Raw genomic sequence first — 17,669 nt, forward strand, 5'->3', positions numbered from 1 at the left:
TGTGACACACCCTCACACGTGGTCAGAAAAACATAGATGGTTGTTTATAAACAATAACGTGAATGAAATCGACCTCTCTCGGGCCATTGTTATTGTTTTTCTACCACCGAAGGGGTGAATAGTTATCACACGATTTTCTCGATCAGATTATGAACGTTTAAATTTACACAGTTTTCTGTGTTGGTTCTGTTGATCAAGCGGTAGAACAGTGGGTATTTTACTTAAACACATACCACTTATAGTAAAACCTGTGTAGTTGGCTATGTTTACCAATCACTGCCTTTGTTTACATTATGACGACTGTCCGAGAGGCGTGGTTATCTACCTGTCTATTCCTATCCAACGTGTACATTTATGCAGGTCTGACGTCCCGACCGCACTTATGGGCCTAGTTTAACATTGCTGTAATGGACAATGTTTTGCATCATTTTTGGAGATTTCCATCACAGCAATAATCACATAATGAATATTGGGTTATCAGACCTGCAAAAAAGCGTACGTCGGTTTAAATCAATTCATGAAACAGGGTTTTAACTGCGATTTTCTAAGATATTCATGACTCATGAATTCATGAATTCAAGACCAATTTTTTCTTCACTACGAATGAATGTATAGAACAACAACAACAACAACAACCCCATAACTTCATAACAATGTTTATGGCAATTCTAAAAATTGGTAGTTAAATAAAGAAAAAGGAAAAATAAATAGCTATCACTTAAATACTTCTCTTAATGCATAATAATTGAGCTTTTATATAGCGCAATATCTACTAAAATGTGCTCAAAGCGCTTTACAACGGTTCCCTGGTCAACAGCAACATTTAACATGTAGGACGGGACGTGCCGCCTGTTAGGCGATATTACAACTTTTCAGACAAAGACAACGCTGTTAACGGTCAGGTACTCATTTTACACCTGAGTACGGTGAGAGAATGTGAGTAAAGAGCCTTTTCCAAGGGCATCAACTATGCGCCGAGTACGAGACTCGAACCCAGGACCTTGCGATCTCAAAGCGAGTGTCATACCACTAGACCACATAGCCGCACATAAACATCAACCTATGCAGGATTCAATAACACTTCAAACAATAAATAAGCTCGGGCACCAAACTCTATTTTTCCAACAATAGCGCATAGTTGAGTCCTTGGAGAAGGCTCTTTACTCACATTCTCTCTCACACCGTACTCGGTGTAAAATGAGTACCCAGCCGTTAAAAGCGTTGTCTCTGTCCGAAAAAAAATTGTAATATCGCCTAACAGGCGTCGTGTCCTGTCCTAAATGTTAAATGTAGCTGTTGACCAGGGACCCGTTGTAAAGCGCTTTGAGCACGTTTAGTGAATATTATGCTATATAAATCTCAATTTATTTTATTTAAGGAATTACAGATAAATAAACAAGATAGAAATATTACTTAATATTCCATTTACTCGTTACCAAAGGACATCATTTAAAGGTCTACCCCAAGGAATAAAAACCCCGAGATAACCCAAAGCGTTATCCGCAGTAAAGCGCTGCAAAGAAAGCAAAAAGCGGATAAGTCTTTTGCTCTTGGAAAAAAAAACAAAAAAAAACAAAAAACCGAGATGCTAACAGTGGGGCTCGAGTCTGGACCTTCATCCTTAACTTATCCACCCAATCATCTCAACCCCAATAACAGGTCTATACAAAGAATTTGTTGGGTTATTAGTGGGGCTACGGATCAGATGGTCCTGGTTTCAAGCATCGCTCGGCGCATAGTTGAGTCCTTGGATAACGCTCTTTACTCACATTCTCTCACCGTACTCAGATGTAAAATGAGTACCTTACCGATAACAGCGTTGTCTAACAGGCATCATGTCCTGTCCCAAATATTAAATGTTGCTATTGACCAGGGACTCCTTGTAAAGCGCTTTGTGCACGTTTAGTGGATATTCCGCTATATAATAGCTCAATTATTTTTTTTTAAGCTCAATTTATTAATAATTATAGAATTGGAGCTATAAAGTAAGATGTCTAAAATTTATTTATTTTTTGAATCAATAGAGAGAGAAATGACTAGTATAATATAATTTTAGTCCTGAAAAAAAAAAAAGGATAATTTATGGGATGGGGGAAATGAGGGAAATGGGAGTGGGGGGGTTGAGGGAGATCAAAGCTAAGGCTAAATCTCATAGTACCTCATAAATCCATATATATATATATATAATATATAATTTATATATATATATATATATATAATATATATATATATATATATATATATATATATATATATATATATATATATTATATATATATATATATATATATATATATATATATATATATATATATATATATATATATATATATATATATATATATATATATAATATAATATATATATATATATATATATATATATATATATATATATATATATATATATATATATATATATACTAATGATGCTATCAGAATATGATGTCACCAACATATAGAAACATGGAAGGAAAAAATATTCTCAAAAGGCAGAGATTATCTCTAGAGAATTGGCTGAAGTTGCGGAAGGGGTGGGGGAAGGGGGGGGGGTGTCGAAGGTGCAGGGGTATGCGCAGGGTGTTGATTAAGTTAGGAAACGAAAGGCCATCTGTTACTATAAATAGTAAGTACTGCACATGTTCTAGTCCTAAAATATGGTTCAGTCTCATTCAATTTTGTTGCAACTCGAATATTTCTAAATTTTCAGACTAGCAATCATTGTTCTGGACGGAAGACGGGTAAAGCAGTTTAAAATTATTCTATCTGACTTTCTTTTGCATTCAGCTGCAGGTGAGGCTCGTCTTATGTGTGTGTAGGTGTGTGTTGTATGTACAGGGGTGGATGGAAGAGGAGAAAAGGGAAGATTGATTGGTGCTTTCAAATAGATAGTATCAATAAGTATTTTGGACAAATTTGAAAGCATTCCATAAGATGCAAAAATTCTTCTGGACGGAATACGGGTAAAGCAGTTTAAATCATTCTATCTGATTTTCTTTTGCATTCAGCTGCAGGTGGGCTCAACTAATGTGTGTGTAAGTATGTTGTGTGTACCGGGGTGGAGGGGGTGGATGGAAGGCAGACCTGCCTAGTGCTACGAAAAACTCGTAGAAATACGAATTTTTGGCTCCAGGTACAAATCTGCATAGGTCTCTGTGACTATAAATTTTGTTGTAAAGGGAAGTTTAGATTCTTAGAACCTACATTCAGGACTTTGGAGATTATTGGACCATGCTGAGGGCTAATTGTTTATTTCTAAAGCAATTTAAATTGGGTTTTTTTTCCTTCTCTCCCATGGAAACGACGAATTTTTTAAATTTCAGGTAGGTAGGCAGCTCTGGGAAGGGGAGAAAGGGAAGATTGATCGGTGTTCTCAATTAAGTACTGTAAAGTATTTTGGACAAATTTGAAAGCATTCCGTGGGATGCAAACATTCTTCAGAACAGAAGACGGGTAATGCAGTTTTAAATCATTCTATCGGATTTACTTTTGCATTCAGCTGAAGGTGAGGCTCTTCTTATGTGTGTGTAGGTGTGTTGTATGTACAGGGGTGGATGGAAGGAGAGAAAAGGGAAGTTTGATTGGTGCTTTCAAATAGATACTATCAATAAGTATTTTGGACAAATTTGAAAGCATTCCATAAGATGCAAAAATTCTTCTGGACGGAATACGGGTAAAGCAGTTTAAATCATTCTATCTGACTTTCTTTTGCATTCAGCTGAAGGTGGGATCGGTGAATGTATGCAGACCATAGACTGTATTCTCTGTGATGCAGACCTGCCAACCCTTCACATTCCAAAAGTGGAATCAGAACGTCAGAAAATAGGAATTTGAGACCAAAAGAAATAGGACAATTCCCCATCAAAAACACAAAGACTGTATTCTGGCACAGCTGGTGGCACAATTACATATCGAATGTGTTAGGTAATGGAATAGGGAAGAGGATGAGGGAAGGAGGAGTGCAATTGATTTTCCTTCTTAGCTCCCTATTGGAATTCACAAATTTAAAAAATCACCTCTTCCCCCCATGTTTTTCATCTTTCACAATTTATGAAAATCACAATTTTAGAGACAATGGTGGAATAGCGGAATAAAAGGAAGAGTGAAATAAATGGGAATGATTCCGTCAAAAGTGGAAGGGTTGGTAGGTATGCTGAATGTGTATGTGTGCTGTCTGTACAGGGGTGGATGGAAAGGTTGAGAAAGGGGGAAGATTGATTGGTGCTCTCAAATCAGTATTATAATGTATTTTGGACAAAATTTGAAAGCATTCATTCCAAGGGATGCAAAAAAAAAAAAAACAGGCAAATTTCCAGGGTGCAGCCAGTGTGTTGTGTGTTGTGTGGTACAGCACGCACGATGACAGGGGAATCAATCATTACCAGCAATGTTGATTTGTAACACAGACTCTAGCGTCAGGTATGGAATACTGGATGTATACGTCGTCCGATTGGTGGATTGATCTGACTGGTCATACCATCCCCCTCCCCCTCCTCCTCCTCCTTTCCTGGGTGGCGATGACGAAGGAGAAGACAACATGGCCGTTGTTTCCGTGGCTCCTAACGATAATTCCGAGGCGACGGACGAAGATTTGGAGAGCATTTTGGGAGTCATAGGAGGTGACTGTAAAGGTGATACGGGCGTTGATGGTGGAGATAAAGAGTTCCGTTTTAAGTAGGGGAATGTTGTCGTTGATGATGATGATGATGATGATGACAGGGGTAACACCATACTACTTCCTGTCTTGTCGTTCTTCATCCATTTCTTCTTAAAGGTGAAGGGGGATCTCGACGTGGTGATGGTGGGAGTTGTCATCAATACGTCGCTATTGTCTGCTTTTATATCTGTACACACACATATACATATACGTGGTATTTTACATTTAAAAAGTTTAAAAGTTTGATATATTTGAAATGCTGTACAAATACTGTTATGATGTTTTTATATCATAATGATACAAGGCTGCTAGAAGCTGTGGACTGTAAAGAGTCATAAACAAAAATGAATAGAACAACTTCAAATTTTTTAAAAGAACAAAATGCCAAACACGGAGCGTTTCGGGCTCAAAACCCTTCTTCAGCCAACAACAAAAAAAAACAATAAAGACATAAATACACGACTAAATTCCAGATTGACGAGAGTCAAATAATGATGTTTTGGTCGACACTGAGAAAAGTCTTGGGTTTGATCATTTTCCCTGTGTTCTCAAACAGTGACTTAACCGTCTCCTTACCACCTGCAGCAAAATCGTCACATTTGTTACGACACAATCTACATTTGTATTTATTCAGATTTATTTTGTACATCACAAACTTTGAAGAATGATCTTTGTTTAATTAATAAGAACATAAAGTTGTTTTATAGAGAGCTTGTTTGAGTTTAAAAAATAAATTTTTCTACTGGGTAAGCCTGCCATTTTTCTGAAAATACTGAAAATGATCGGTAAGGAGAGAGTTAAGTCAAAAAGGGTCACTGACTGACAATATCATGTAATCAACGATAAACAGCTGGTTAGTAGATAGTAGTATTTAGGGGAAAGCAAATTATTCAACAAGAATACCAAAAATGTCAACAACAACAACATTCAAAAATTCGTTTTTATTTAAAATGATGATGTTAGTGACACGGTGACATTGTTATAGTTTGTCAATTTTGTGAATGGGAGTAAGTTGTGAAAATAAACCAGTTAATTTTCCACGGTTTTTCAACATCCGATGTAAGTTTTTACCATTTACAGGGTAGCTAATTCAGGAAGGCTAAAATTTACTGAAGTTTTACACTACCACATAGACTAACCCCTATATGAGTTTCAAACATACGTTTATTTATTTATTTATCTATTTATTTACTGATTTATTTATATAATTCTTTCCTTTTTTTTGACTTTTTAATTTATGGTGTTTTTTTTTTTTTTTTTTTTTTTTTTTTTTTTTGTTTGTTTTTTGTCTGTTTTTTTAAGGCCCATATCCCTATACCTGTTTATTGTCGTATTTAAAAGACGGAGATAAATCTAAATTGGCAAAGCAACGACAAACATTGGGTGTCTCCCATGCCTGAGGTTAAAAAAAAAACAAAAAACAAAAAACAAACAAAAAAAAACATCCGATGTAACTTTTTACCATTTACAGGGTTACCAATACAGGAAGGCTAAAATTTACGGAATTTTTACACAACGACATAGACCAACCCGCCCCTATCTGAGTGCTGAACATCAGTAAAAAGACTTTATATATTTATATTTTTTTTCCGTTTAGCATGTGATGTGATTTTAAAATATACTGAGGGTTTATAATAATATACTGAATTCCGTAAATAGACGGAGAATTGGAAACCTTGCATTTAAATCTTTTTCAGCACACACATGGATCAGAGAATAGATGATGGATTGATAGATAGATAGATAGATAGATAGAGATAGAGCTAGAGAGAGAGAGAGAGAGAGAGAGAGAGAGAGAGAGAGAGAGAGAGAGAGGGAGAGAGAGAGAGAGAGAGAGAAGGAGAAGGGCTATTCAAATAGACGCGTCATGTGTCTATTCCATAAATCCCAACCAAAAACCGCCACCACCTATTTGTCGCCACCATCACATTTAGATGAACACATCCAACCTTACACTTAGATGAACACATCCACCCTTACACTTAGATGAACACATCCAACCTTACACTTAGATGAACACATCCAACCTTACACTTAGATGAACACATCCAACCTTACACTTAGATGAACACGTCCAACCTTACACTTAGATGAACACATCCAACCTTACACTTAGATGAACACATCCAACCTTACACTTAGATGAACACATCCAACCTTACATTTAGATGAACACATCCACCCTTACACTTAGATGAACACATCCAACCTTACACTTAGATGAACACATCCAACCTTACACTTAGATGAACACGTCCAACCTTACACTTAGATGAACACATCCAACCTTACACTTAGATGAACACATCCAACCTTACACTTAGATGAACACATCCAACCTTACATTTAGATGAACACATCCAACCTTACACTTAGATGAACACATCCAACCTTACACTTAGATGAACACATCCAACCTTACACTTAGATGAACACGTCCAACCTTACACTTAGATGAACACATCCAACCTTACACTTAGATGAACACATCCAACCTTACACTTAGATGAACACATCCAACCTTACATTTAGATGAACACATCCAACCTTACACTTAGATGAACACGTCCAACCTTACACTTAGATGAACACATCCACCCTTACACTTAGATGAACACATCCAACCTTACACTTAGATGAACACATCCAACCTTACACTTAGATGAACACATCCACCCTTACACTTAGATGAACACATCCACCCTTACACTTAGATGAACACATCCAACCTTACACTTAGATGAACACATCCAACCTTACACTTAGATGAACACATCCAACCTTACACTTAGATGAACACATCCAACCTTACACTTAGATGAACACATCCACCCTTACATTTAGATGAACACATCCAACCTTACACTTAGATGAACACATCCAACCTTACACTTAGATGAACACATCCAACCTTACATTTAGATGAACACATCCAACCTTACATTTAGATGAACACATCCAACCTTACATTTAGATGAACACGTCCAACCTAACACTTAGATGAACACATCCACCCTTACATTTAGATGAACACATCCAACCTAACACTTAGATGAACACATCCAACCTTACATTTAGATGAACACATCCACCCTTACACTTAGATGAACACATCCACCCTTACACTTAGATGAACACTCCACCTTACTTTAGATGAACACATCACTAACTTGATGAACACTCCACCTTACACTAATGAACACATCCACCTTACACTTAATGACACATCCACCTTACACTTGATGAACACATCCAACTTACACTGATGACACATCAACCTTCATTAGATGAACATCCACCTTCACTATGAACACATCACCTTACATAATGAACACATCCACCTTACATAATGAACACATCCACTTACCTTAGATGAACACACCAACTTACACTTAGATGACACATCACCTTACACTTAGATGAACACATCACCTTACATTAGATGAAACATCCACCTACACTAGATGAACACATCACCCTTCACTTAGATGAACACATCAACCTACATTAGATGAACACACCACCTACATTAGATGAACACATCACTTACATAGATGACACATCCACTTACACTTGATGACACTCACTACACTTAATGAACATCCACCTTACTTAGATGAACACATCCACCTTACATTTAGATGAACACACACTTACACTTAGATGAAACATCACCTTAATTAGATGACACACACTTATTAAGAACATCCACCTTACACTTAGATGACACATCCAACCTTAATAGATGAACACATCCACCTACATTAGATGAACACTCACCTTACACTTAATGAACACTCACCCTTACACTAGATGAACACATCCCTACATAGATGAACACATCCACCTTAATAGATGAACACATCCACCTTACACTTAGATGAACACTCCACCTACACTTAGATGAAACATCAACTAATTAGATGAACAATCCACCTTACACTTAGATGAAACATCCACCTTCACTTAGATGAACACTCCACCCTACACTTAGATGAACACATCCACCTTACACTTAGATGAACACATCCACCTACATTAGATGAACACATCCACCTTACATTAGATGAACACATCCAACTACACTTAGATGAACACATCCACCTTACACTTAGATGAACACATCCACCCTTACACTTAGATGAACACATCCAACCTTACATTAGATGAACACATCCACCCTTACACTTAGATGAACACATCCAACCTTACATTAGATGACACATCACCTTACACTTAGATGAACACATCCACCTTACATTAGATGAACACATCCACCCTAACACTTAGATGAACACATCCAACCTTACATTAGATGAACACATCCAACCTTACACTTAGATGAACACATCCACCTTACATTTAGATGAACACATCCACCCTTACACTTAGATGAACACATCCACCTTACATTAGATGAACACATCCCCTTACACTTAGATGAACAATCCACCTACACTTAGATGAACACTCCAACCTACATTAGATGAACACATCCACCTTACACTTAGATGAACACATCCACCCTTACACTTAGATGAACACATCCAACCTTACACTTAGATGAACACATCACCTTACATTAGATGAACACATCCACCTTACACTTAGATGAACACTCACCTTACATTAGATGAACACATCCAACCTAACACTTAGATGAACACTCCAACCTTACACTTAGATGAACACATCCACCCTTACACTTAGATGAACACATCCAACCTACATTAGATGAAACATCCACCTTACACTTAGATGAACACATCACCTTACATTAGATGAACACATCCACCTTACATTAGATGAACACTCACCTACACTTAGATGACACATCCACCTTACACTTAGATGAACACATCCAACTTACACTTAGATGAACACATCCACCTTACACTTAGATGAACACATCCAACTTACATTTAGATGAACATCCAACCTTACATTAGAGAACACATCCACCTACATTAATGAACACATCACCTTACACTTAGATAACACATCCACCTTACCTTAGATGAACACTCCAACCATAACACTTAGATGAACACTCCAACCTTACATTAGATGAACACATCCACCTACACTTAGATGAACACATCCACCCTTACACTTAGATGAACACATCCACCCTACACTTAGATGAACACATCCAACTTACACTTAGATGAACACATCCACCTTACACTTAGATGAACACATCACCTTACACTTAGATGAACACATCCACCTTCACTTAGATGAACACTCCACCTACACTTAGATGAACACTCCACCTTACACTAGATGAACACATCCACCTTACACTTAGATGAACACATCCAACCTTACATTAGATGAACACTCCAACCTACACTTAGATGAACACTCCACCTTACACTTAATGAACACATCACCCTTACATTAGATGAACACATCCACCTTACACTAGATGAACACTCACCTACACTTAGATGAACACACCAATACTTAATGAACACATCCACCTTACATTAGATGAAACATCAACCTTACATTAGATGAACACATACCACATGAACCCACTACACTTAGATGAACACATCCACCTTACATTAGATGAACACATCCACCTTACACTTAGATGAACACATCCAACCTTACACTTAGATGAACACATCCACCTTACACTTAGATGAACACATCCACCTACATAATGAACACTCCACTTACACTTAGATGAACACATCCAACCTTACACTTAGATGAACACATCCACCTTACATTAGATGAACACATCCACCTTACACTTAGATGAACACATCCAACCTTACACTTAGATGAACACATCCAACCTTACATTAGATGAACACATCCACCTTAACACTTAGATGAACACTCCACCTTACACTTAGATGAACACATCCACCCTTACACTTAGATGAACACATCCACCCTTACATTTAGATGAACACATCCAACCTTACATTAGATGAACACATCCACCTTACATTAGATGAACACATCACCCTTACACTTAGATGAACACATCCACCCTTACACTTAGATGAACACATCCAACCTTACACTTTAGATGAACACATCCAACCTACACTTAGATGAACACATCCAACCTTACACTTAGATGAACACATCCAACCTTACACTTAGATGAACACATCCACCTTACACTTAGATGAACCACATCCAACCTTACATTAGATGAACACTCACTTCCAAACACATACTACACTTAGATGAACACATCCAACCTTACACTTAGATGAACACATCCAACCTTACACTTAGATGAACACATCCACCCTTACACTTAGATGAACACATCCACCCTTACACTTAGATGAACACATCCACCCTTACACTTAGATGAACACATCCAACCTTACATTAGATGAACACATCCAACCTTACACTTAGATGAACACGTCCACCCTTACACTTAGATGAACACATCCACCTTACACTTAGATGAACACATCCAACCTTACACTTAGATGAACACATCCAACCTTACACTTTAGATGAACACATCCACCTTACACTTAGATGAACACTCCACTTACTTAGATGAACACATCCACCCTTACACTTAGATGAAACATCCACTACACTAGGAACCACCCTTACATCTAGATGAACACATCCACCCTTACACTTAGATGAAAACATCCAACCTACATTTAGATGAACACTCCAACCTTACACTTAGATGAACACATCCAACCTTACATTAGATGAACACATCCAACCTTACATTTAGATGAACACATCCAACCTTACATTAGATGAACACATCCAACCTTACACTTAGATGAACACATCCAACCTTACACTTAGATGAACACATCCAACCTACACTTAGATGAACACATCCACCCTTACACTTAGATGAACACATCCACCTTACATTAGATGAACACATCCAACCTACACTTAGATGAACACATCCACCCTTACACTTAGATGAACACATCCACCCTTACACTTAGATGAACACATCCACCTTACACTTAGATGAACACATCCAACCTTACATTTAGATGAACACATCCACCCTTACACTTAGATGAACACATCCAACCTTACATTTAGATGAACACATCCAACCTTACACTTAGATGAACACATCCACCTTACACTTAGATGAACACATCCACCCTTACACTTAGATGAACACATCCAACCTTACACTTAGATGAACACATCCAACCTACACTTAGATGAACACATCCACCCTTACACTTAGATGAACACATCCAACCTTACACTTAGATGAACACATCCAACCTTACACTTAGATGAACACATCCAACCTTACACTTAGATGAACACATCCACCCTTACACTTAGATGAACACATCCACCTTACACTTAGATGAACACATCCACCCTTACACTTAGATGAACACATCCAACCTTACACTTAGATGAACACATCCACCCTTACACTTAGATGAACATATCCAACCTTACACTTAGATGAACACATCCACCCTTACACTTAGATGAACACATCCAACCTTACATTTAGATGAACACATCCACCCTTACACTTAGATGAACACATCCAACCTTACACTTAGATGAACACATCCAACCTTACACTTAGATGAACACATCCACCCTTACACTTAGATGAACACATCCAACCTTACATTTAGATGAACACGTCCACCCTTACACTTAGATGAACACATCCAACCTTACATTTAGATGAACACATCCAACCTTACACTTAGATGAACACATCCAACCTTACATTTAGATGAACACATCCAACCTAACACTTAGATGAACACATCCACCCTTACACTTAGATGAACACATCCACCCTTACACTTAGATGAACACATCCAACCTTACATTTAGATGAACACATCCAACCTTACACTTAGATGAACACATCCAACCTTACACTTAGATGAACACATCCAACCTTACATTTAGATGAACACATCCAACCTAACACTTAGATGAACACATCCAACCTTACACTTAGATGAACACATCCACCCTTACACTTAGATGAACACATCCACCCTTACACTTAGATGAACACATCCAACCTTACATTTAGATGAACACATCCAACCTTACATTTAGATGAACACATCCAACCTAACACTTAGATGAACACATCCACCCTTACACTTAGATGAACACATCCACCCTTACACTTAGATGAACACATCCAACCTTACATTTAGATGAACACATCCAACCTTACACTTAGATGAACACATCCAACCTTACATTTAGATGAACACATCCACCCTTACACTTAGATGAACACATCCACCCTTACACTTAGATGAACACATCCACCCTTACACTTAGATGAACACATCCAACCTAACACTTAGATGAACACATCCAACCTTACACTTAGATGAACACATCCACCCTTACACTTAGATGAACACATCCACCCTTACACTTAGATGAACACATCCACCCTTACACTTAGATGAACACATCCACCCTTACACTTAGATGAACACATCCAACCTTACACTTAGATGAACACGTCCAACCTTACATTTAGATGAACACATCCAACCTTACACTTAGATGAACACATCCACCCTTACACTTAGATGAACACATCCACCCTTACATTTAGATGAACACATCCACCCTTACACTTAGATGAACACATCCACCCTTACACTTAGATGAACACATCCACCCTTACACTTAGATGAACACATCCACCCTTACATTTAGATGAACACATCCAACCTTACATTTAGATGAACACATCCAACCTTACATTTAGAGGAACACGTCCAACCTTACACTTAGATGAACACATCCAACCTTACATTTAGATGAACACATCCACCCTTACACTTAGATGAACACATCCACCCTTACACTTAGATGAACACATCCACCCTTACACTTAGATGAACACATCCACCCTTACACTTAGATGAACACATCCAACCTTACACTTAGATGAACACGTCCAACCTTACACTTAGATGAACACATCCAACCTTACATTTAGATGAACACATCCACCCTTACACTTAGATGAACACATCCAACCTAACACTTAGATGAACACGTCCAACCTTACACTTAGATGAACACATCCAACCTTACACTTAGATGAACACGTCCAACCTAACACTTAGATGAACATTTCCACCCTTACACTTAGATGAACACATCCACCCTTACATTTAGATGAACACATCCAACCTTACACTTAGATGAACACGTCCACCCTTACACTTAGATGAACACGTCCACCCTTACACTTAGATGAACACATCCACCCTTACACTTAGATGAACACATCCAACCTTACACTTAGATGAACACATCCACCCTTACACTTAGATGAACACATCCACCCTTACACTTAGATGAACACATCCAACCTTACACTTAGATGAACACGTCCAACCTTACACTTAGATGAACACATCCAACCTTACATTTAGATGAACACATCCACCCTTACATTTAGATGAACACATCCACCCTTACACTTAGATGAACACATCCACCCTTACACTTAGATGAACACATCCACCCTTACACTTAGATGAACACATCCACCCTTACACTTAGATGAACACGTCCACCCTTACACTTAGATGAACACGTCCACCCTTACACTTAGATGAACACATCCACCCTTACACTTAGATGAACACATCCAACCTTACACTTAGATGAACACGTCCAACCTTACACTTAGATGAACACATCCAACCTTACATTTAGATGAACACATCCACCCTTACACTTAGATGAACACATCCAACCTTACACTTAGAGGAACACATCCAACCTTACACTTAGATGAACACGTCCAACCTAACACTTAGATGAACACATCCAACCTTACACTTAGATGAACACATCCACCCTTACATTTAGATGAACACATCCACCCTTACATTTAGATGAACACATCCACCCTTACACTTAGATGAACACATCCACCCTTACACTTAGATGAACACATCCAACCTTACATTTAGATGAACACATCCACCCTTACACTTAGATGAACACATCCACCCTTACATTTAGATGAACACATCCAACCTAACACTTAGATGAACACATCCAACCTTACATTTAGATGAACACATCCAACCTAACACTTAGATGAACACATCCAACCTTACATTTAGATGAACACATCCAACCTTACACTTAGATGAACACATCCAACCTTACACTTAGATGAACACATCCAACCTTACACTTAGATGAACACATCCAACCTAACACTTAGATGAACACATCCAACCTAACACTTAGATGAACACATCCACCCTTACACTTAGATGAACACATCCACCCTTACACTTAGATGAACACGTCCAACCTTACACTTAGATGAACACATCCACCCTTACATTTAGATGAACACATCCACCCTTACACTTAGATGAACACATCCACCCTTACACACACAACAACAACTAACTTACTATTAGGGTCGTCGTTGCTCTCGTTGCTATTCTGACAACTGTAGTGGCTATTTGTGGAGTTGGACGAGATGATGCTGGACCCTGACGATTTCCTGGAGTGACCCGGAGTGGCCGTGGCCGAGTAGGCCGACAGGGACGGGAAAGACTTTGTATCCGCCTCCAGCAATCTGAATCGGGAAAGGGAAAATTGTTTATGGATAGAAAAAAAGATAAAGCGAGTAAATTCGACTCATAAATTGGGAACAAGTTCGTTTTGTGTTGTTGGTCTTAACTCACTCAACCCTAACACCGACTATATCCGTAGTTTACCCGGGTTACTTTTACCCCATTCCTATTTATTACATGTTTTCTGAGACAAATTATAGGCTTAGTATCAAAGCTTGTGTTTTTAATAATTACAAGTTAATGATAGTTGAATAAAAATATCTATATAAACGCTCATTTCTAATACATTTTTCTCCAATTTTGCAAAGTAGCAAAAATTTATAGGGTTGAGTGAGTTAATTTATGAGTCACATTTACTCCCTTCATTTTTCTATCCAATTTATTGACTCATCTAGGTACCTCTAGTTTTTGAAAATTGTTCAGGTTATTCTCCATCAAATAGTCTCCAAATCCAGAGAGCAAGGCATCCTTGTAATCATGGGTGCAAGCAACTGGACCTCAAAAAGCCTGCAAGTCTACTTATGACCAGACATATAATCAGAAAAAGCCTGCAAGATTCACAGACTTCACCTCGTCATTTGAAGTCTTGTTCTCAGCATCTAGTCTTCATAATAGTAGTCCACAATTTTGTCTGTTTAATCCAAAGGTTGTTATGCAGTTATTTGTTAAGTTTCTTGTCACAAGTTGCACAATTTAAAATATACAAAAATAAACTAAAAAATCCAAATCGCAAAAAGCCAGCGATGTTTTTTTCGGTAATCCAATCAGCCGGGCGGGCGGCTGTAGCCGGCACTCTTGCACCCATGCTTGTAACATAAACATCAGAAAAAGTGCTTCGTCTGGCACTAAGATAAAGATCTGAACAAGTGTACAGGAATATCAATCATGCATTATAAGCCTTTTGTCTTGTCCAAGGTGTTAAGTAAGTGCGACTCTGTGGCCGCCTAGTGGTATGACACTCGCTTTCGGATCAGAAGGTCCTGGGTTCGAGCCTCGCTCAGCGCATAGTTGAATCCTTGGAAAAGGATCTTTACTCACATTCTCTCGCCATACTCAGGTGTAAAATGAGTACCTGGCCATTAACAGCGTTGTCTCTGTCCGAAAACAAATGTAATATCGCCTAACAGGCGTCATGTCCCGTCCTAAATGTTAGATGTTGCTGTTGGTTAGGGACCCCTTGTAAATCACTTTGAGAACGTTTAGTGGATATTGCTCTGTATAAAAGCACATTCATTCAAAACAATGTCTGTACGATAGCTCAGTTGGCTCACAACAAAGGGACTGAGATCTATTCTGGGTGCAGTCGAGATATTATCTGACCCTCCTGTCCACCCAGCAGTGATTGGATTGGGTAGCTGGGTATGTTAAATCTAGTGGAAAGTACATTGCGATAGACTAGCATCCTATCCAAAGGGCAGCAAGCAATTGCTATTGTCCGTTTCACACTATAGAAACCGGGATAAACTCCGGCTCCATGGGCCGAAAGGCCCTGAACGACTACTTTTTGTCTATCACTGATTTGCATTGCGGCCGCAAAATCTGCAATTTTTTGCAAATTTTTGCAAATTTTTTGAGATTGTGCAAAGAAAAAGAAAAAAAAGGCGAAAATAAAGACGAATTTTTTCTTTTCTTTTAATTTTATATCTCATGTAGAATGTAGTTTCTGTTTTGCTATCGCATTTTCTTCCTTTTTACTGGCGCTGATATGACCTTACATTTGTTGCAACCCTTAAACAAAAAAAAAAACAAATACCTTTCTCTTTCATGAATTAATTATAGGTTTTTAGGAAAATTAATTGCAAATTTTAGAATTTTTGTTGTGCAAATTTTACTGTTTCTAGCTTGCAAAATTTGGGATTGTTTTTTGTTTTTTTTAAAAACCGCCATGTCAGATCTATACAGGGTTGACAAATCACCTATTGGCTTCCTCCAGCTTCTTAAGTAGATCTTGTTCTGTAGGCTTGTGATCCGCACCACCAGCTGAGTCTTTCAGCAGTTTCTCCATCCAGTCTTTCTTCTTGGTCAGGTCCCCTGGCGAGGACTCTGTGCGTAGGAAAACAAATTAAATGTGTTTAAAAAAGGGTCAAATGTGAAAGTTCAATCAAATTCTCTTTAATATATCTCAAAGACCCCCTGGGGAGGACTCTGTGCGTAGGAAAACAAATTAAATGTGTTTTTAAAAAGGGTCAAAGGTGAAAGTTCAATCAAATTCTCTCTTATATATCTCAAAGACCCCCTGGGGAGGACTCTGTGCGTAGGTAAACAAATTAAATGTGTTTTAAAAAAGGGTCAAAGGTGAAAGTTCAATCAAATTCTCTCTTATATATCTCAAAGACCCCCTGGGGAGGACTCTGTGTGTAGGAAAACAAATTAAATGTGTTTAAATAAAGGGTCAAAGGTGAAAGTTCA

General features: G+C 38.0%; 1 protein-coding gene across 2 annotated transcripts in view; it reads right to left on the reverse strand.

Annotated features, from left to right (window-relative positions):
- The window catches only part of LOC144980310 (ecotropic viral integration site 5 ortholog-like), a 239,567-nt gene that overhangs the window by 166,915 nt on the left and 54,983 nt on the right, over positions 1–17,669 (reverse strand). For both annotated transcript variants that reach the window (XM_078927965.1, XM_078927964.1), the window contains exons 3-5: positions 17,177–17,303; positions 15,096–15,262; positions 4,382–4,843 (exon numbers count right to left, since the gene is read on the reverse strand). In XM_078927965.1, the coding sequence (XP_078784091.1) occupies positions 4,382–4,843; positions 15,096–15,262; positions 17,177–17,303 (756 nt within the window). The remainder of the gene's footprint in view (positions 1–4,381; positions 4,844–15,095; positions 15,263–17,176; positions 17,304–17,669) is intronic.

Source organism: Berghia stephanieae, chromosome 9, assembly GCF_034508935.2.
Source record: "Berghia stephanieae isolate SIO BIC M18660-M18661 chromosome 9, UCSD_Bste_1.3, whole genome shotgun sequence".
In the NCBI taxonomy this organism is placed as follows: Eukaryota; Metazoa; Mollusca; class Gastropoda; order Nudibranchia; family Aeolidiidae; genus Berghia; species Berghia stephanieae.